The sequence below is a fragment of the Bipolaris zeicola genome (genome assembly GCF_000523435.1).
Source record: "Bipolaris zeicola 26-R-13 unplaced genomic scaffold scaffold_40, whole genome shotgun sequence".
Taxonomy (NCBI): Eukaryota; Fungi; Ascomycota; class Dothideomycetes; order Pleosporales; family Pleosporaceae; genus Bipolaris; species Bipolaris zeicola.
In genome coordinates, this window is record NW_006912089.1 from 82,690 (window position 1) to 103,768 (window position 21,079).

At 51.7% G+C, this 21,079-nt stretch overlaps 9 protein-coding genes across 9 annotated transcripts; 4 read left to right on the forward strand and 5 right to left on the reverse strand.

The window, feature by feature from the left end:
* Window positions 1-153: 153 nt before the first annotated feature.
* Window positions 154-1,013, reverse strand: COCCADRAFT_91092 (uncharacterized protein; the record flags this gene model as incomplete). Its single annotated transcript, XM_007712209.1, has 3 exons — window positions 154-241; window positions 326-586; window positions 670-1,013. The coding sequence occupies 3 exons, from the start codon at window positions 1,011-1,013 to the stop codon at window positions 154-156; spliced, it is 693 nt and encodes a 230-aa protein (XP_007710399.1).
* Window positions 1,014-1,821: 808 nt separating this feature from the next.
* Window positions 1,822-4,494, forward strand: COCCADRAFT_91227 (uncharacterized protein; the record flags this gene model as incomplete). The annotated part of the gene is made up of 5 exons (XM_007712210.1): window positions 1,822-2,941; window positions 2,997-3,176; window positions 3,229-3,658; window positions 3,711-3,931; window positions 3,980-4,494. 5 exons carry the CDS (start codon window positions 1,822-1,824, stop codon window positions 4,492-4,494), a joined length of 2,466 nt encoding a protein of 821 aa, XP_007710400.1.
* A 1,187-nt stretch (window positions 4,495-5,681) lies between these two features.
* COCCADRAFT_24728 (uncharacterized protein) lies at window positions 5,682-6,799 on the forward strand (the record flags this gene model as incomplete). Its single annotated transcript, XM_007712178.1, has 2 exons — window positions 5,682-5,694; window positions 5,730-6,799. The coding sequence occupies 2 exons, from the start codon at window positions 5,682-5,684 to the stop codon at window positions 6,797-6,799; spliced, it is 1,083 nt and encodes a 360-aa protein (XP_007710368.1).
* A 1,470-nt stretch (window positions 6,800-8,269) lies between these two features.
* Window positions 8,270-8,425, forward strand: COCCADRAFT_91150 (uncharacterized protein; the record flags this gene model as incomplete). Its single annotated transcript, XM_007712211.1, has 1 exon — window positions 8,270-8,425. The coding sequence occupies one exon, from the start codon at window positions 8,270-8,272 to the stop codon at window positions 8,423-8,425; it is 156 nt and encodes a 51-aa protein (XP_007710401.1).
* A 146-nt stretch (window positions 8,426-8,571) lies between these two features.
* COCCADRAFT_35175 (uncharacterized protein) lies at window positions 8,572-10,266 on the forward strand (the record flags this gene model as incomplete). Its single annotated transcript, XM_007712188.1, has 6 exons — window positions 8,572-8,623; window positions 8,740-8,832; window positions 8,926-9,044; window positions 9,108-9,336; window positions 9,400-9,500; window positions 9,550-10,266. 6 exons carry the CDS (start codon window positions 8,572-8,574, stop codon window positions 10,264-10,266), a joined length of 1,311 nt encoding a protein of 436 aa, XP_007710378.1.
* Window positions 10,267-13,881: 3,615 nt separating this feature from the next.
* Window positions 13,882-15,614, reverse strand: COCCADRAFT_3470 (uncharacterized protein; the record flags this gene model as incomplete). Its single annotated transcript, XM_007712167.1, has 3 exons — window positions 13,882-14,628; window positions 14,679-15,028; window positions 15,080-15,614. 3 exons carry the CDS (start codon window positions 15,612-15,614, stop codon window positions 13,882-13,884), a joined length of 1,632 nt encoding a protein of 543 aa, XP_007710357.1.
* A 1,083-nt stretch (window positions 15,615-16,697) lies between these two features.
* On the reverse strand, window positions 16,698-16,949 carry COCCADRAFT_91231 (uncharacterized protein; the record flags this gene model as incomplete). Its single annotated transcript, XM_007712212.1, has 1 exon — window positions 16,698-16,949. One exon carries the CDS (start codon window positions 16,947-16,949, stop codon window positions 16,698-16,700), a length of 252 nt encoding a protein of 83 aa, XP_007710402.1.
* Window positions 16,950-17,210: 261 nt separating this feature from the next.
* COCCADRAFT_91131 (uncharacterized protein) lies at window positions 17,211-17,369 on the reverse strand (the record flags this gene model as incomplete). Its single annotated transcript, XM_007712213.1, has 1 exon — window positions 17,211-17,369. A coding segment is annotated over one exon (159 nt), but the record flags the coding sequence as incomplete, so codon positions are not given.
* A 1,976-nt stretch (window positions 17,370-19,345) lies between these two features.
* On the reverse strand, window positions 19,346-19,510 carry COCCADRAFT_91138 (uncharacterized protein; the record flags this gene model as incomplete). Its single annotated transcript, XM_007712214.1, has 1 exon — window positions 19,346-19,510. The coding sequence occupies one exon, from the start codon at window positions 19,508-19,510 to the stop codon at window positions 19,346-19,348; it is 165 nt and encodes a 54-aa protein (XP_007710404.1).
* Between the last annotated feature and the right edge of the window lie 1,569 nt (window positions 19,511-21,079).

The following is a 21,079-nucleotide window of genomic DNA, read 5'->3' on the forward strand; positions in this document are numbered from 1 at the left end:
CCATGTGCTACACCGCTACGGCTCTACTCGCTCTATCGTGAGATGGTGCCATGGCGGAGTGAGTGCAACCACGTCAGCTGCATGTGCACCTGAGCAGCGGGGATTGTGGCAAGACGGCTCCCCCGCAGAGGCGCATGTATACTACTAGATGCTTCAGTCATCGGTGCGGATGCGTCTGGAAGACTTCTTAGCGCTATGGACTTTTTTTGTCTTGAGGCGGCGCTCGTTATTGGATTTTTGGCTAGAGTTCTTATCAGCTTTCGGGCCGTCGCTTGGTCGCTTGATCGCTTGGACCGTCGGACACGGTGCAACCAGGAAAACGTACAGGCGATTGATGCGCTGAAGCTGCTCTGGCGAGGCCTCGGCGGGCACAGCATTACGGCCGGCGAGGACAATGGCCTCGTACAGGCGACGGTAGCAGCTGCGGGCGTTGTCCGACTGCTTGCGACTGTCGTCGGCATGGACGACGATGGTATTTGAGCGTGGGGCCAGGTAGCGCAGGCGCTTGATTTGACTATGCAGAGCTGCAGGGACGTGGGGCAGCAGGGCGTCGAGGGGCACTTTGAGCGTGGCTTTGGAACTGACTCTGGCAGACGGGTAGATGTGGTTAGGCTGGCGGGCGGCGACGAGAGGACGAGTCGAGTAATATTAGGTGTTGGTCATACATACTTGTTCACGTTCTGGCCACCAGGGCCCGATGATCTGCTAAAGGTCAATTCGCCGATAGTCTCGAGAGGGATTGTCTGTGCATGCAGCGCCGCGAGCCACGTCCGGGCAGCATCAAGGCCGTCGTCGGCGCCGTGGGCAGGCGAGCCCGAGGGCGAGGAGGATGAGGAAGACGACGAGTATGGGCAGCAGCAGACAATGCGCCGCGGGAAGCGGGTCGTGGCCGGGGAGCAGCGGACCACAGGGGCGATGCAGGAAACGGGCACAGCAGGGCGAAGAATGAGGCGCGGTTGGAGCAGCAGTCGCAGTCGCAGTCGCAGCAGCAGCAGCGGCAGCGGCAGCGGCATGGCGGTGGTTTGTCAAGATGATCTCATGCAGCGCGGCTAGATGAAGGAATTTACTACACAGCGAGGAGCAGATACATAGTTGGGGCCTCGTCCATCCACATCCATGCCATCCATGCCTACTTACTTGTTACTAGCTAGCCATAGTAGCCCCATCGCATCCCTCGCATATTCCCACCCCCCTTGCAAGCGGGCCCGGCCGCTAAAAAACAGCCATCACGTGTCGAAGCTTAACCATCGCAGTGCGCGGTTCCAGGCTGGTCTCGGAGGGCTCGACGCCGAGTCCCAACATCTGCTCTTCCGGCGCACTCTCTCTCTCGTCGACGATTCCTCTTCGCTCAACTCTACGCCAGCTTGACCTCACCCATCAGCAGCCTCTTGCTTGCCTTGTCACCCCCCCAACCCCCCCCAGACGGGCTCGCACCTTGCTCCCCGTGCCTGACGCACACGGCCTGCCTGCCCGCCCGCCTGTCTGCCCTGCCTACTCTCACCTGCCTGCTCTCACCTGCCTGCCCCAACGCCGACGTCTGCTACGTCTGCGCGTCGTGCCAATCTTCTAACCTTTCTCCGACCATCGCATATAGCACACACAGTAGCCAAGCCCCGCCACCAGCTTCTTCACCTACGCCTAGTGTACCAGATCCTGCAGCCTCCTTCTCTCTCTCCTTCTACCTCCATCTACACCTACCTCTCTCTCTCCAGCCCTTGTTGCGACGGTGCGTTTTCGTAGATGCTTTGAGTTGACCTAGACCCTCGTCATCCCGCGCCGCCTGCTCTCTGCCAGCCCATGCGCTCTGGCCCAACAGTCTACATGAGACCCAACTCCAGCCCGCCGCAGGAAGCTGAGCACATCCGCCATCAGTCGCTGACGCCAGAGAGCCCGCGTCCGCAAAACGTCCCCTCGCCCGCCAACATCCCAATTCTCGTAGAGCACATGGATGCGGCCTATAATGATCTCTCACACAGCAACGGCTCCCACTCCACCCCGGCAGACCACTTTGCACAGCATGCGCACAACCACCACCACCACCCCTCGAACGCCATCACTTCCGCGCCCTACTTTGCCGACCAGTCGCAGCAGCAGCAGCAGTCATCGTCGACCGCCGCAGCCGCTGCCGCCGCCGCTGCTGCCGCCTACCAACACTTAGCAGGGCCTGCAGCACCAGGGGGAGGAGATAATGCGCAGGCGGGATACGCCCCGTCGACAGGCTATGGTGTCGGCAACATGGGTACGCAGCCGCACGCTACCTCAATGCAGAATTTCTCTTCGCAGCACCCGTCGCACCCTGCCTCGGCCGCTGATGCGCCCCAGGCGCAACCTCAAGACCTCCATTCTGCGTACCCATACTCCCATGACAGTGCCTATGCCGCTCAGCACGCGCCCACTCAGTCAGCCCAAGGCGCTCACTACCAGACTGAAGCGCGCACTGGGCCCAATATTGACGTTCAAGCCCTATTGGATTCTCTGACGCCCGCTGCGACCACGGCCAACCCGGGCCAATATACTGCTGCTTCCCATATGCCTACCCAGTCTGCGCAGCCACAGCAGCACAATGCCTCGTCGTTGCCATCAGCCGCGACCAATCTGCCTGCGAGGCCGCCCACCCAAGAACAGCCCGCTACGCACCCAAACTATGACCCCAACGATGATATCAGATCCCATCATCCGCACAGCCAGAGACCATCCAATGTCCAGCAGAGAGGCAGCGCATCTCTCCAGCCCTTGAATGCGCAGAACCGCGACTTTGCCAGCTCCAATGCCTCTGGCCAAACCCAACAGCAAACACAGCGCAGTTCAACGCCTGACGATGAGGATCAGCGATGGCCGCCCGAAGTGAATAGGAGATATGAGGAGTTTTTGGAGCAGGAAAGGAAATTTGTCACCGAAGGCCAGTGGGATCAGTTTCCCATGGGCTCTCGACTTTTTATTGGTGAGCCAAGTTGATTCCTAGGCCACAGCTATCGAACTAACAGTTTCAAAAAAAGGCAATCTACCCACAGAAAAAGTTACCAAGCGCGACATCTTCCATCGTTTCTATCGCCATGGCAGACTTGCACAGATATCAATCAAGCAAGCATATGGTTTTGTTCAGTTTCTAGACGCCGAGTCGTGTCGTAGGGCACTAGACACTGAGCAGGGACAGGCGGTTCGTGGGAGGAAAATGCGTATGTCAACTTGTCCATGGACATGTAGTGTGCAGCCAACTAACAATGCCAGATCTCGAGATTTCCAAGCCCCAGCGAAACACCAAGAAGATTGACCAGCCGACCCCCGCTTCGCGCCGGCGTTCACGGTCGCCAGACTATACAAGGGGTGGCACAGGGCCCTCGCCCAGGGATAATCGCTATGGACCACACCCAAATTCCATGTCCCCTCGGGATAGGGATCGACGTTTCCGTGACCGGGATGATTACCGACCCATGCGATCGCCCTCACCTCGGGGCCCCGCACGGGGCATGAGATCGCGGGACAGGAGTCGCGATAGGTTCGACACGCGGTACCGCAGCAGATCAAGGACACCGCCCCGGCGGCACCGGAGTCCATCCCCGCGTCGCGATTACACAGAGGATGGGCTGGACCTTCGCCGCCGACTACCTCATGAAGTACCTGATATTCAGATCCTTGTTCTTAACGAAGGTCTCCCTCGGTATGTCAATCCTTCACAACTTTGATTGAAAGTAGCACTGACGTTCCAACAGGGATTTCATCCGCTACGTCGAGGATACTTTCCGCTCGCAGAATCTACGAAGTAACGTTCTCATACTCAGTGGCCGTTTCCCCGAGCCAGCCGTAGTCCGAAGACAGATTCTAGAGGGCGTTCTGGCCATTGTACGACTCGACACTACAGGCTTAGCCAAGGGCAAAGTCAGCGTTCAGATATTCGATCGACGTGCAGGTGCCAACAACGTCCAATTCAACGGTGAGTACTCTGTTTCAGTTTCCACGAATGCCACTAACATATTCCTAGAATATGCCGACCTAGATCCGACAACAGCTGGTCTTTTGGTCAATAACGCCAAACAAACTCAATCTCGCTCGAACATGCCGCCCTCTACTTCGTACTTTCCTCCCAACATGCCACCACACTACTCCCAGCCCAACAATGCCTTCCCGCCTCTCCCCACCAGTCAACCTAACATCTCCAATTTGATCGCCTCCCTTGATGGCGCTAGCCTGTCACAATTGCTCGGTGCAATGTCTGGTAGTAACATGGCTCAGAATACGCAACCAACGGCCAACCAGGGACTGAATGCGGATTTGGCACGACTCCTTGCCCAAGTACCAAGCCCTGCCCAAACCCCGGGCTTTGGACCAGCGCCCCCGCCCCATCTCGCGCAGTTGAATAGCCAGTTTCCCGCACTTGCTTCGCTCCTTGCCAACCAAAACCAGACGGTCGCCCCGCCCGTCCAGGCTCCCGCACAGTCTGGCCCTGCCCCAGACATGAACGAGATCATGGCCCAGCTTGCTCAGTATCAACGCTGAGATAGACCGTTCTCGGATACCCCCAAAAGCATTTTAGATACGCAGGACGGCTGTCCCCAACGTCCACCCTCTCCAAAAATCTCCGCCATTACTACCAATTACCCTATCTTATGTATCACTCCCGTTCGCGTTTGCAGTCGACACATTTGTAGACCCCAATCCCTCCAACTGCGCCACCTAGATCCCTCGAACTTTAGGGCCAAGCCTTTGACGAACCAGCTCACGAAGCCCATTGTAGCACCATCCGGGTCCATTCTGCCAGTGTTTTCGCCCCTGCCCCTCGCAATCCCTACATCCCAAGACCCTCGCAGCAAGATTCCGATCCAGCAACGTACCGAAACCATGCAACACGCCCTGACCGCACCAACATTTCAAGTTATCCCATTGGCTCTAGCGACTGCCCAATCCCGGCCAAGCGGGTTCCGAAAGCCCCAGATACGGCCCCTCGTAATGACTAGATCCATATCTGCAATCGCGGCTTACTTACTTCTTGTACTTTTCTTCGCAACAGCGAAATTATCTGTATTTATTCCTGTCTTGCTTCATTTTCATGTACGGTAGTTTCCTTTATCAGTTTTTGGGTTTCCTAACATTCCGCTTGGAAGGTCTCATGGGGCGCTCAGCACTAACGATTTCATCATGTATGGACCGAACCTTTTCTCGGGTTTTTGATGGCTGGTCGGAGTTATCTGCAGCGTTTACAAGTGGGTTTGTTTTCAGGGGAACTATTGGCGCAATCGGTAAAACTGCAATTGAGATATGGCTGTAGCGCGGGATGTAAAATTAGCAATGAATCATAGCTTGCATTGTCTTGCACAAATTAAGAAGTTCGCATCGAGTTCAATTGCCAATATTCAAGATGACGTTCATGTGAAAAAGTTAATTAGTTTACCTAGTCGGGTTAGCGTCAACGCGAGGTGTGATGACATCGCGATAACGGTGCCTTGACACATTTTTGACATCGCGTATTGGCGACGTCGCAACTAACAGAAGTCAACCATCGACGATTGCTCAAGTTCCCCGCAGGTCGCTATAGTCATACGACTCAGGATTTGCGATGAAATCCCGGCCGATATTTTCCACTTTCGTAAAACCTCTGCAGTCGAATGGCGCATTTGCGAGATTACCACGTCATCGACATTTATACACGCGGGCTACCACAACAGGGTTGAGCTGCCAGATATGGCATGAGAGGTCACAGTACACCACACAACAAGCGGGATGTGAAAAAATAGTCGGGGTGCAAGGCAGGCGGCATGCCTCATCATCAGCAGCACCAGCGAAAAGGACAGGTCACAATATCACAGCAGCACCTCCGCCATTGAACAAGGCCAACAGTACAAGAGTGCCTGCAAAGACCAGCCCCTCGCGACCTCTACAACCAGCACGGAGTTCTCCGTCCTTCACTCTTCCTCCAGCACCGATACAACCGTCGAAAAGCGCCACCACACCAACCCTCCGAGCCATCGAGAAACTCAATCCCCCACCCTTTACCTACGCCCCCGAAATTTCCGTCCCCGCCCGAAAAGCCGACCAGAACCTGATAAAATGGCTCTGGAGCGCCGGTCGCGCATACCTCGCCTTCTATAAAAAAGGGATCTCGCACGTGCGCCAGACCGCTAAATTAGCAAAGTCTCTGCGCAAAAAGGCAGCTGCTCATACCCCGAAGAAGCCAATGACGGAAGTCTTGACGAGGGCGGAATGGCAGGTTGTAAGGCGAAGTAGGCGCGATGTCCTGCGCCTCCCTGTCTTTGGCGTCTTGATGCTTTTGCTAGGGGAGTGGCTGCCGGTTGTCGTTTTGTATCTTACACCCGTTATACCAGAGGTATGCCGTATACCGCAGCAAGTGGAGCGTACACTACGGAAGCGCGAGGACAAACGTCAAGATCGTTTGAGGAAGATTAGTCTGCAGTCTATGCAGTTGCTGGGTAAAGATCGGCCGGCTACTGGTACGTCGTTGTCTGATTCTTCATCATCTTCGGGAGCCATGACCAAGGGCAAGAACTGGAACGACATGACTCTTTTCGAACTCTGTGTCTCGGCCGCCAAGCTAGATGTTTATCCCCCGGTTTTCGACTGGGTTCCCCTCTCCCCACCCAAGTTTTGGCTCCAGCGCAATGTCAGGCGCAAAATGCAGTATCTAGACACGGATTCCAAGCTCATTGAGCGGGATGGCGGACTTGCGGGGTTGAATGCTGAAGAGGTGAAACGTGCGTGTGTGGAGAGGGGGGTGCAAGTGTTGGGTAGGAAGGAAGAGGAGTTGAGGAGGGCGTTGGTGGGGGTTTGGGCTGAGCTCAAGAGATAGAGTCGTTTGATATAGATGGATAGATGAGGGGGGTTTTTAGATCTGCTGGGTTTGTACATAGGGAGGATATACCACTCCCAAATATTTATCCGTTTTTTTTTCTCTTTCAAACTGGAGATTGCAGTAAAGCCAAACTTCTAGTTCCAACTTACTCATGATCAGAATGCTTACCTTTTGTTTCTTCTCAGTTCTGGGGGATATCAGGAGGGGTGGTGGAGGGAATATCCCTTTCATCATGATTTTTCCCCCCTTCCTTTCCAGTATGTTTATGTATTACACGAGTAACATGTCTGTGTGTGTGTGGAGTTACGATATGTAAGTATTATTTTCATATATCATACACCTTACCCTTCACACAATAACAATCTAGGTTTGAGAGTTAATGTTCTAGTTTAGACCCATAAATACGTTCTGTGTAAGGCGGATGAGGAGGAGGAGGAGGGTGAAAAATGAATTTTGCTGGGGTTTTTTCTTTTTTCTGGCATGCAAGAAATGTAAGGTTAGTTTCGGGGACTGGGTTAAGGAAGGGTGGAAATGGAATGGTTAGGTGGGGTTTTGAGCGGTGTTTACGAAGGATAAGTGTGGTGGTGTTAGGAGACTGGGGGGGGGGGGGGGGTAAAGAAGGGTGTTTGGAAGTTGTGTTTGCGGGATTTTTTTTGAGAGAGAGATTAATGGCTTTGTTTGGTTAGTAGTTGGCTAACTCGTTGCGAAAGAGCAAGATAAGAATGAAGAAATATTCAAAGCAACGAAGCCATCAACTTGTCGCTCGGCTATGTGTTGCAAAACTAGAGTAAATTGAAAGGGGAAAAACAAGCTTCTTATACACAAGTGCACAAGAATTATGGTGTGACCGCCATGCATAGGGGCGTGGGGGAGTCCCCAAGAGGGATTTTTGTGCATGAATCCTTTTTGCGGGGTTAGTTTTGGATAAGGAGATTACATGATATGTTTCCTATTGTAGGAATTGAGGGCTTGGGTGTTGGATGCTGTGTTAGTCAAAGGGCGCGGGTAGGTGATGCGATGTGGTGGGGGGGGGGAGTGTGATGTAAATGGAGGCAACATCTATCGATCAAGCACCCCACTACCTTTCCCCACCTTGTCTCTTTGTTGTCTCTTTGATCCTCTGTTTACGATATGCTTTGTCGCATTGTAAATTGTATGTGCTTTTATTCGTCCATCTTCTACCTGTTCGTACAGATTCTCGCACTGAAGCTGAGTTTACTTCAAAATAGCAATTGAGTCTACCATGGAGCTAGAAATCAGCACCGATGAAATGTTGCCACTGTTGAGATAAGAAAAGACTGGTCCAAGCTCATTGGCGATACCTAAGCGCTCTATGACTTGAGATGGAAGAATCAAGACCAATAGGGATATAGGCGACGGATCTGTGTTGCCGTTGTTACCGTGGATTGGGGAATTGTGTGAGTAATGGCAAGGCTTGTAATAGGTCACAGCTCAAAAGGGCCCATCATGCTGCGATTGCGAAATTCAGAGGTGCCAACACACTCTGCATCACGGTCAACAGGTTTGGATTCCAAGTATAGACACTTGGCTTGGATGTTCGTTGGTGTTGCACCAGCATGCGCACGGCAGACTAAGCCCAAAGGGGACTCGGTGACGCACTAAGCCAGGGCCGGTGAATCCCCGGCGACACGTCGGACTTGATGCAAGCAACTGACCATCAACGACCAGTTTGCGCCTCTCTGCACACAGCCCTTGGTAGCCTGCGTCGCCGGGGAGGATGATTCTGGCAAGAGACCCGCGACTACGACATGGCATTTGAGGTGTCGTATGATCTCGAGAATGAGCAACAGTTCTGGGATGGTGAGTGTGAAAGCGTGCGAAAGAGCAACGAGGAGAGACTGCGGAGAGCCACACTCACAGTCTTGCAACCCCGCCAACCAGCCACTCCAACTAACTCGCGCGGCACACACATACAGAACTCGACGACATCGTCTCCACGCGCTGCCACCAGCACGAGATAATCGACAATTCGCTGCGGTCTTTTCTCAATGTCACGACCAGTTACAAATGTACGCTGCTGCTGCTGCTGCTGCTGCTACTGCTGCGCCTCCCCGCCCGGGGGGTTCCCTTTGCCGTGATTTCAAGTCGTTGACCGCGAGCAGCCGAGTACCTCCAAACCGACTTTAGCATTGCAAAATGTATCTTTCGCATGCTCGAGGGCGAGCTCTATGCCAAGAATAAACAATACGTACGGCGGCAGATAATATATTGCCTATTGCAAGTACGTGGGATGGTTGTGCTGCTGGATATACGTTGGCTCTGGTGGGCTGACCAAGGATAACAGGAAGATGACAATCCCACGCTTCACATTGTCGCCGCTTTCCTCTTGTACGATGGTCGAAATAGCAGAGATGACGAGGTCTTTGAGATGATGCATTCCGAGGGCACGTTTGCGAGGCTGGTTGAGTTGGTGCAAAAGGAGAGTGTTCAGGAAGAAACATCATTGCATCAGCTGCTGCTGCAATTGCTGTACGAGTCTTCGCGTATTCAGCGATTGACCTACGATGATCTCAGTACGTCTATCATATTTGTCTTACAACCTGCTGCTCACGGCTAATGCTAACATTGGGATGTAGTGGCTGTGAATGATGCTTTCATTCTTTACCTTTTGGGGATTATAGAAGGTGCCTCTGATGACGCGGATGATCCGTATCACTACCCCGTTATTCGCGTGCTGGTTGGTCTACTCCCAAATACTTCAAATTCCTACGCTGACTGTTGGATAGCTGGTTTTGAACGAACAGTATCTGGTGGCATCTACCACTCGTTACAGCGACGGACGGACTGGCATAACAAATCGCGTCATCAAAGCTATATCCACCCACGGCATGACTTACAAGACCTTTGGATGTAATCTGATTCTTCTTCTGAACCGGGAGTCGGAGACGTCCCTTCAACTTCTTATTCTCAAAGTACTTTACCTTCTCTTCGGCAATCCCTCGACCGCCGAATACTTTTACACAAACGATCTTCACGTGTTGGTCGACGTCATTCTGCGCAACCTCATCGATCTCCCCCACGACTCGGCCGCTGCAAACGCATTACGACATACATATCTCCGCGTACTCCATCCGATACTCTTGCACAGCCAGATCAGCCGACCGCCCCACTACAAACGCGACGAACTACTGCGTCTCCTCCGCCTCCTCGTATCAAGTGGCAACCATTTCGCGCCCGTAGACGAGACGACCGTTCGACTCGTGAATCGATGTACGAGCGTAGAGTGGCTTCAGCCTGCTGCTGCCGAGTCGCCTACAAACGGCAATGGTAGCAGACAGTCTCCGGTCGAGCAACCAGCAATGGGCCAGAAAGAGTACGCACGGAGAGCATTGGGTATGACTGTGCAAGGCGGAAATGAAAGTTCAACCAGTGTCTTGGAAATCGCGGGCCACACTGCTCAACCTGGAGTTCAGACGCCGAGTATGACGAAGCATGCGCGATGATTTGGGGAGAAACAAGTGTAGGGGTGTGTGTGTTTGTATGGGTTTGTTTCGTGTCCGGTGTGTTTTAATTATTTCATGTTGTGAATTTGGCTTTTCGTGAAAGGGGTTTCGAGCAAATGCTTCTTCTTTCTGTGAGCGAGTTGAGATATCCACTTGCATTATCCTTTATGAGTATATTGTGGTGAGAAGGCTTTTTCTTTCTTTCAGCAGTTCAGATTCCTTTGATTGATTCCGACCAAGTATAGCGCGAAATTCTCATTTCATCACGCACATCTCCGTCTTCTCGTCATATGACCTTTTGCCCAACCCTCCGATCCAGGCGGAAACAAGGGACCAAGCCCCGCTAAAAGGATCGACATGGCGGAAATGTCACGCGCCAAGACCTGTTGGGGCGCGGCGATTACTGTACTACTTCCATTCCACGTGAGTGTATGAAGGTATTTTTTCTCATCCACCTGGAGAAGGGGGTGGGGGAGTGTAGGGTGGGTTGGGTATAAGTGATGTCGTCACGATCTTGGGCTGCATACAGGATGTATGTATGTAATCACAAATTCAGAAGTGCCGAGATCAAGTGGCCTTAATTTATCGGTGAGATGTTGTGTTACGCGTTGTATACCGGTACCAGAAGGTTGCAGATGAGCGAGAGAGTTTTTTTATAAGGGCTTGGCTTGACTGAGCTGGAATGGTAGTAAGGTGGAGATTGTCATATTGTGCGTTATTTGCTTGCCATTTTTCCCCCAAGGGAGAAGGTAATATGGGAGAATGTTGAAAAGCACTACATATCTCTTCCCCCGTCTTTTATCGGATATACCCAGTCGTTACATAGGTATGCAAGTCTAAACTTGAGTAGAGTCATTTACACTTTCCTCGGTATTCGATCATCCGGTTATTTCATTCATGGTGGTTGTGTAGTACGTGAGCATGTGAGTGAGTTTGAGGCTGCACCATGTACGGTACTCCAAAACAACCAAAGCTAGCGTAAGCCTTTGCCAATGATACGCTACGAGGTACGCCAAGGGACATGTAGAAACACCGGCGGAAAACGGTACACAAGTGATCTACATAACGCTTTTCCAGCGTGACTAAATGACTCGGGTCATTCTTTTGCTTTGGGTCCCATTGTAGCGGTTAGTTTGCTAGGCGCAGAGTTACTTTTGAGGCATCCTTGCCACCCATAGTAGGCGTGGCGCTAATTTTGAGTTGCCCTTTCTGAGTATGTTTCCCCCTTTCCCTCTGCCTTACATCTTGCAGCCATGACCGCCATTGCCGAGACGATTGAGCCGTTAAGCCATCGTGTGCGTTACTTTGTGGTTTGGCTTACGGCGCAGTTCTAAACCCCGGGAGGAATGGTGTGTACCGGATACACCGCCCCGACTGTTATCACACGTGCGGATGTAGATGCAGTAGTGCGCGGGCGGGAGATATATGGCAAGTCAAACGGCGTCGAAGGTTACATCGATGCAAGTGGTGCAACATGAGTAGTGGGTGTTGGCAACTGCCAAAATCTCTGGACGCATCATTATACTCGTGGCGTTTCTTGGGATGCAGTCGCAGTGTATATGGCTTTTGATTATGAAAGTATGCCGAGAAAATGCTGTATACAGTAATGTTAGCCTGTATGCATGGTTTGTTTCATTGAGCGATGGCGGGTCTGTGGCACCTTGGTAGATACAGGAACAAGTGTATCCGGGAAAATATGTTAATGGTTCCCAGAAATAAATGTATCACAGAATTTAAATTAAAAAAAGGGAGACTTAACAATGCCGAACTTTGTGATACCGCAGAACATCCTGCATCTCCGACAGCACCTGCATTGGCATCATCGATTGAACCGGTGGTTGAGAATTCACGGTCCAAACGGTCGGCACCGTAAACTTAATAGATGGTTGTCCATCACGGTTCACTCCCCACCTTTAGCCGGACTGTATCAAATGCCAATGGTCATTAGTACCAGTGCTGCCTCGTCTGTGCACTAGAACGAGGGATCTGCCATCAGTCCGCCCTTTCGGACAAACAAGCACCTGTATGTTATTGTGGTTGGAGAGCAACACCAAATTACTCTGCAAACTATCTGGACATCTTGGTAGCAAAACCCAAGATTCCAAGATCCAACATCAACCAAACTCTCTCCTTCCGTCACACCGGTACACCGGCACCAAACAGCTAAAAACAAACTCTTCGCCGTCCGCTCACCACCCCACAGCGACACACGTTTTCATATCTCGACACTTGTTTTTCCATCCCTCACCGGCTGATTGCCGCCCCCACACCAGCCAAGGCACTCAACAAAGACCAGCACAAAACGTAATCACCAGACACAGGCACGCCGTTCACCCATGCCGAAACAAACGTGTACACACACTCACACAAAAAACCAAGCAAGCAGCCCAGCCACCCCCCGACCAAACTTCACACCTACACTACACGTCGCACTCCCCTTCCAACGGCCACATCATCCACCCCGTGTCCCCCCGACAATGATGCCATACCCACGTGCCCCAAAACCACCGTATTCGCCTTCCCTTCTTCTTCTTCTTCTTCTTCTTCTTCTTCTCTTAGAAAAAGAAAAGAAAGCAGGAAAACGAAAGTATCATCGTGCACTGATACATTGAATACGTAAATACCATACACGTCCAAAAACACACACACACACCCATCGTTCACCCTCCTTCGCTTACAGCCAACTTCGGATTCGCAAAGCAGGACAATTCGCCTTTTTTGTTTCTTTTTTTACTGTATACAATACCTGTCATATTTGGTATATGTGACTAAACCGCTTTTTTTTCGTTTTTTTTCGCGTTTAGATGAGCGCAAAGTCAAGACAAAAAAGCACGTTGTTGTAGATATTTGGGTGGTTTGACCTTTCCCGGGTTCGCCCCGGGGATGAATTCTAAACCTGTGGCATGTGAAAATGCGGATGAGAGGGGAGAAAAAAAAGTGCCGTTGTTTTGGTTCTTTTCTGCACATGCAGGATAAAGTGGTGATGGTGGGTGTGATATGGGAGGTTGTTTGGAAGCGAGCAATTGCGCGGCGGGCGCGTGGTTTGTTTACTGGACCGCTGAAGCAGGGAAAGAAAGCGCTTGGTGTTGCGGCCCAAGCTTGGCGGAGGAGCCTGGACGGGGCGAGAAGGTGGGAGTGTAAAGCAAATGCGAAGAATGCCGGAGCGAACTATGGTGTAATTGCTTCAGGTGGTGAGCACAGATGCGCCGGATAGAAGGTCATCACGATCGCAAACACAAATGCCATTTCCAAAATTAAAAGTTTCGATTTCTAAATTCGTACAATCCGTAAACTGATGCTCAACCCATGTATCGAGGAGCTCCCTGCGCTTACGTTGTCTCGAAAAAAAAGAGCGTGCTTTTCTCGTGGACCAAGACATGTTCGTAAGTGAAGGGGAAAGCCCTCGATGTGTCCTCCAGGGAAACCGAAAAAGAGTCCGCCAAAGAACAAGAAAAACAACAGAGTCGTGACAAGCAAAACTGTCCAGTAAACCCTACGTGTGTCTATGTGAAAAGTCATGTCTCGTGTCGAACAACGCTTCACCAATCGCGGAGAAAAATACAGTTATAACCGCAGAAGGAAAGGGGGGAATCATAAGAAGAAGAAAAAAAGACTTTAGGCCATGCGGCCTTGGTGGTCGCAAATGCTCTCGGAAGATGCATTTCGCGAGACGGCGTTGCTGGGAACACGAGTTGGGGCCTGTGACAATGGACCAGGCGATGAATCACTACTTTTCCGCTTCTCAGACATCTCGGATTTGCCGTATTTGAGCTTGAGGATTTGCCCAACACGCTGGCCATTGCTGCATGGAAGGTACCAGCGTGACACGAGCATGCAAGCACATGAGAGCAACAGATTAGTGCCGGACCACAACTGAACGGTGAGGTAGGTCTGGTAACGGGTGATGAGGTGTCCAGCAATAATGGGACCGGTGAGGGCTGGGATTGCAGCAAAGGTGTACATCATGCCGGTCCAGTGGCCAAGTTTCTTCTTTGCAAAGTGTCTAGTATCCGGTGCAGTGTAGGAGCAGTTGAGAATATTGCCGATAGATGCTGGGGGCAGGCCAATAACCATGCCAGAGAAGACGCCAAACACGACACAGAATGCGAGAGCAGCTGTCTCCGACCCTGCGAGTGTCCAGAGAAGCAGCGTCAGCAAGGAAGCGGCCAACTGAGAGCCGATGTGCATGTTGACGGCACCAATTTTGTCTGAGAAATGAGCCAGAAGCATACGTCCAACGGTTGAGGCACCGTTGACGATGACCAGAAGCCAGAATGTCTGCAAAGGTTGATCGGTTGGGTTCTTGGGAGCGATTGGCGACCTGACCCGTTCACGAGTGCCAAATCCGCGGACTGATGCCCACTGGTAGACGTTAACTGATGAACTGGTTATGGAGAGGGGAAAAGACTTACTTCCTCAAGATTGAAGAAGACAGGATAGAAGCCAAAGAACATGAAAGCAATACCAGCGGTGAACCAGCACCAGGCTTTGTTACGGAAAGCTTCCATGTCAACCCATGTCCTGATATTGCACCATGTCTGTGGTGTATGATGCTCGTGGTCTGGGTCTGGAGTGCAGAAGATGAACGAGAAGATACAAGTCACCGAAGTGAGAGTCGCAACATAACGGACAGCGTCGTTGAAACCAACAGCGTCGATGAGGTAACGAAGCATGGTGGGGTAGATTACACCAGCTACGCTAGCACCGCAGGCAACGTAGCCTACGGCAAGTCCTCTGCGTTTGGGGAACCACGTGGAAGCAACTGGTGTCAAGTTAGCGGTAGTTTCGATACGAATCAATGAAGTCTGCTTACCTTGAGAGCTAGATACAAAGAAAGTTGCCATGCCGATGCCAACAACAAAGCCCTGAGTGGCCCAAATAGCGCCAAAGCTTGCCATGCCTTCGATGTCACTGGGGTGTACAACACTAAGCATGAAGAGACCAAACGGTACGAGGAACGTGCCGCATCCAATCACCTTGCGGAAATGTCCGGCATCTAGTAGTCGTCCAACGACGTTGGAGAACAACAGTACAAGTGCAGACTCAGTCGATCCCACCAAGTTCAGTTCGAGCTGGTCAACTCCTCGTAGGGAGTGCCCGACGTAGTATGAAGACCAAGTACCATAAGCGTTTACAAGGCCCCAAGAGTTGAACATGAGAAAGAAGCAACCTAGCAGGCATGCATAAGCACGCCACGAGCGCGGCCACTCAGCCTCATGCAGTGCGTCGAGGGAGGTTATGGGGGATTCGTTTCGCATAGAGCTGGTGGCAGTTGGAGCTTCCGAGAGTGGCAGGGTTCTCTCGCTGGGCTTGTAGCCCTGCTGGTAAGGGAATTGGAATTTTTTCATGGTGAGGGTAGTTCCTGTTCCTCCAGAAAGGTGAGGGGGGGAGCGGAAAGAATGAACTGAAGTCGAAGAAAGCGTAGATGTGCTATGTAACAAGGTGCTCAACACAGATAGTATGTGTTGGAGGGGACGCGCTCGAGTGCGCGCACTAATAGTGGGATATTACAGTTTGACCCAAGAGTCAAAACGGTGGGAGGAAAGATATAAGTACAATACGTAGGCTCGAGCCAGTCATGGATGTGGGACAAGGGCCTAAGGCACCGATTGATAAAGGGTTCTTTTACGGCTCCACTTCTGCTAAACACACCCGCAGCTCCCGCGTAAAGTGTGGCTGGCTTTTCCATAGTGACGTGGTAGTCAAACCGGCCGTGTGATGGAGGGATTGAGTGCCGTCACGCACAAGCACCGCAAGGGTGCAAGACCAAGAGAAGCCAAGGCAAATACGGGCTTTGGGAGTCCGCCATCGACAGGGTATATTACATTACCTTCCTAGAGACTCCCGGTTCGTGCGGCCCAAAGCTCAGAGCTAGTCTAAGTGCTGATTTGGTGGTAATGATCTGCGGACGAGGACGTTCCAGCGCTGGCTGCGTTTGGGCTCCCACGCAGTCGACTGTTGTTGCGAAGCGGCGCCACTTGCAACAAGCGATAAGGCTGTTCTCTCCGTGCTGTTTGCGACCTGACTCGTCATCTCATGGGTGCTGTGCGCTACACTCAGCGGCACTGCGCGGAACTGGGTGCAGCTAACCACGGTACGTAGTTTGTGTAGCGATGCCATGATTCCCTTTACAATCGTCGACATTGCTCGCAGGCTGTGCATCCTTGGCCTGTTCCACAAAAACAAAGGTGCCAATGGGTCGTGGACGTTGTGTAGAGTGTGATAGGGGTTGAGGCGCCAAACAAAGTTGCGTTGGACGGCGGAGCGGGTTGTCGTCGCTTGGCAGCGTGTCAGCGGGAGGCTCGAGGATGCGGCTCGATTGGATCGGTAGGATGCACAAGGGCCAAGAAGTGCCCAAGTAATGATGTACAATTCCGCCTTGGCCTGGTCCACATATTTTGCCAGGGTTGAAATTGAGTCTCCTGCAGCTATTACCGCTGGCGACTGCTCGAGCTCTGGGCAGCATCAGCACATGAGCACACTCGACGTTGGCCATACGCAGGCAAGGTGACCCCCCCGTGAGATGCCCAGAAACACCTCTGAGCAAGACGGCGGGAGTTTGTCCGTGGCTCTTCCAGCCCAAAAAGCGCACTAAATCTGGCGGCGTAACAAGATCGGCGGCCCGGCGCAGCCTGTTGCTTCGTTATCTTTAGTACTTGGTTACAGCACAGCCACAACCGCATGCTACTAGGCTTAGGGATCGACGTCTAGGGGTGTTTCGCCAAACATCAACCCCAAGTGGCTTGCGCCCCACGCTACACGGCGATGATTTGTTTTTTCTGTCGCAACAACACGAAATAGTCATCGCCTAGAGATAGACATACCAAGGCCATGAACAAACGTTGTACGTGTCTCACTAACCTAGGCCCGGGCGACTGCAAGCTGCAGAGGGCTCTTCACCGCACACTGCAATGACTAGCTGAGCGATATACAATTTCCCTCGATTAGCCGGCAGCACCAGACCCACATGATGTTGTTAGAGGGCGTATGGAGAAAGGACTTGGGCGTTCTGAAAGAGTGGGGAGTGCCATGGGGAAGATGATGAAGGACACGGCAAGTCTGGAGATCAGCGCCGCTATGCTGGGAGAGTCTGGTTGCCAAGTCGTGAGGATGTCCTGGCTGGATAATTGCGCCTTCACGAGACTTTGGCCTAGAAACTACCCCGATCAAGCCGGATATCCTGTTTCGAGACGAGCGCATGGCACGGTTTCCAGTGTGACGCGGAGACTGGTACTAGCCCGAGATCTTCCTAGGTTTTTGCAGATCTTCTGCTTCAAGAATCACGACCCAATTGCCGGAACAAGCAAATCCTTCTCCCGCGGCCGGCCAACCGTCCTCCACGTTTTACGAAAGCAACTTTATCTTAGCACATTCGGCCGTTGTGCTGTTTCGTAATGGCCGGACTTGCCGTGATAGCGGTCAGTTGGCCGTGTCACCCTCCACGCAACCAAACTAGCCTCTTGGGATGATGGCGAAGCACATGTGTTTGCCCTCTCTGGATCCATTCGCTACGTCACTGGTGTTCCACAGTAGGTCTCGTGGGCAAGGGATTTCTGGGCATTAGGGGTCTTGACGCCTTTATCGCGAAGTGACCACGGACCCAGAAGTTGCATCCTAGATGATATCATGAACCTTGGGTGGCGGTGAGTAGATGGCGAGGCTAATCCTCATGTCTGAGATCTTCGACGTGCGGCCCGCTCAATTTGGCGGATGGGGCGCCATTGACATTGATAGATAGGTCCCTCAGACAGTTCGCACCAGACCGTTGGTAGTACAAGTGTCATGTAACAGTCGCCGGGCAGTTCTTCGCTTCAGAGTGTTTGAATCAGTCATATGTTTTCAATTGCTCGTTCGGGTTCGTCCAGTTTCTTTGCACAAGGCAGTGTCAGAGATTTGGCTTTGATGGATCCTCAGCTAGGCAGCCTATGCTCTTGAATTTCTTGTGAAGTATGCAACTATAGCATTGGCCAAAGGATCTCTCAGACGGCGGCTAATGTGTGCCTGTCTGTGCCAGGGAGTCTATCCAGAACAAAGCTCAAGACGAAAAATTAAGCTCAGGTCAAAGTTCTCGTGTCTGTCATGGACACAAAGCGAGGCAGATCAAGGCAGGGCAATCTCCCGCCTGAGTTTGCTGATCAGGAGATCGGCTGTAGCTCCTATGGCCGCACGTGACCTTGCCAAGACATCGACGAAAAACAAAACACCGCCCTCAGAGTTATCTCCAGGCCCTATTTTCTGAATGCATCTCGAAAGGGCTGCCTAAAGCCTAATCCGCAAACCCACCAATTGCGCAGCAGTAAAAACAGGCAAATACGAGCGGAACGCCACACGGAGCCGCCAGGGGTAAGTCTTGGGGCTTCATGCAGATTCTGTGTGTCAAGATCAGCCCACCTAGAGACGCTTCCTCTGGGCGCCATTCCGCACCCATGCAATCGCAGATTCAAACTGAAGGGGCCAGGGGCGGAGCGGAATCTCGGAAACAATCAATTCCACTTGGGCGCAAATGCTACCCATAAGCTCACGATAAGAAATAGCAAGGCTGAACCAATTCGCCGCGCTTCATCCCAGGATCTCTGTCGATCCAAGACAGCGCACACATCCCTGATCAATGTCAGCGCAACCGCCGGGGGTGGTGGCGATGATAGCGCGGCGAATCGGGTCGCTATAGCTCAACACGCTCTGACTGGAGGCGGAGCGGAAAGCACAGCATTTGCCCATGGCGCTTCCACCCGAGTCGTATTCAACACTATGCGACGCAGGGATGCGCACAAGCATAAGCATCGGGTGTATACCCGCATGTTGGGCACCGGAGCCGCTTCACTGGGCTTCTGACGTCGTCTCAGGCTGTCAACAGGATCAATAGGCTCGCCGGTATGCATGGCCAAGCAGCCGCCCGGCGCCTTACAGGGCAAAGGAGATGAAAAAGCTCGAGAAAAGGAAATTGAGGGCTTGCACAGCCAGGGCTGAGCAGGCTTTGGTGGCCGACTTCCATCGTGACAATTGTCACTTGTGAAAGGGTGTGTCCAAACACACCCACCCACGCTCATGGATAAACAAAACACCACTTCGACTTTTCGGATTACTTTTTGTCCGGTGTGTTTTTGCCTCTCCATCTTCCATCCTTTGCCTCGGTTATCGACTTGGTATTTCTCTTATCGTGCATACGCATAGGACCGGAACAAGCAAGCTCAGAACCGAACACCGTCACGATTGTCGTCACGCCTACAAAAAGAACCCCGTCCATTTGCCGTTCTGTTACGTGTTCTATTCTTTCCTCTGCTGAGTCTAGAAGACGGCCGCGCACGAACGTGTGCAAACTATGACAGTACGCGCGTCACGTACATGAGTTTGCCGAAAAGGCTACAGCAGGTATGCGTGGCCTGATAACGATATGTTCTACCAAGGCGTCATTCATGTCCGTTGGATGATGTAATGAGGATAACGATGCGTCGGGCCGTGGGGGCAACATTGGCTTGCCTACTCGATAAGCACACAGAAGATGTTCTCCCGACTGTAGTTTTATGTAGGCCACTTGACGTATACGCGACCTTTCAATTTTTGTAAATTTCACTGTGTAGATTGCTTCACACACGCTTATGTCTGCTGTAATAGAAATAGCTTCTTCACTTGGGATTGCCTTACTCTATCTCTGCTCCTTTTTTTCATTGGGTTTCTTTTCTATTTCCATCTCTAACTTAGCAGAACCTTCTTCTCCTGATGTTTTTGCAGTTTTTTATTAATACCATCCCGTGTAGCCAGTATAGCTGAGCTTGTTCACTGACACTTATCGTGGAATGACTCTTACTAGCGGATATGTTGTGTATTCTGGCCAGCATGTCTGCAGCATGGATCTATTTCCATCTTCCTGAGTCGTCTCATGCAGCCATGGCTCTTAACCCCAAGACAGCCAAGGCCAAATATGCATTACACAGGTTCGGCAGTATTGTGTTAAAAAAACTACACCCCTGAGACAGCGCATCTAGGGTCCTAAGCCGCTTAAGCAACTGGGAATAGACTAACCGATACTCTAGAATGGATGTAGCACAGTTATGATATTGTAGTTGGCTCAGCCCAGACAACTGCACGGGTATGTGCAAATATGACACCGGCTCCTTTACACGGCGATCAATCTCGCTTCTACAAACAATAGATTCAATGCCTGTGGAAATAACATGGGCTGCGCCATCTCGTCGCTTTCAAAGTATACCAGAACAACCTTTGTAAACCAATCACAAAATTTGTCACTGCTGCTCCTTGCAGGTGAGACTTTAACGCCGAAGCGACATTCCCGCGGATGTCGATTTCTGAGGCATGCCTGAGTTGGCAGTGGGACCTGGTGGCGCTTTTTAACTTTGAAGACTAACGCGAATAAGACCGCGTCGGTAGATATGTACCTTGCGTTCACTATCTTATGTAAAAGCTGTGGCTATTAAGATTCTATGGATATCCAAAGTTTTTCAACTCGATTCTTACACTCTATTTCCACGTGCACCAGGCACACGCAAAAACAACACCAAAGCAGCCGACAATGACTATCTATCTATTCACACCACCTGTCGCACCTTCTCGATCCAGCCAAAACTGTTCTTAATGCGTCAGGAAATTCCGCAGTATATGGCACAGTGGAGTCAGGCATCCCGCAAATGATCTAGCACAGCACCACCCTCCCAGCCTCTATTCATCGCCCTGGGTTGTTTGATTCCCTTTTCCATGACCGCAATGGCACCTCTGCTCACACGCACCTAGTGGTGTTTATCTTATCCTCACACCTACAAGCATGGCATTGAAAAATAATAGCGAAATACACGTATCC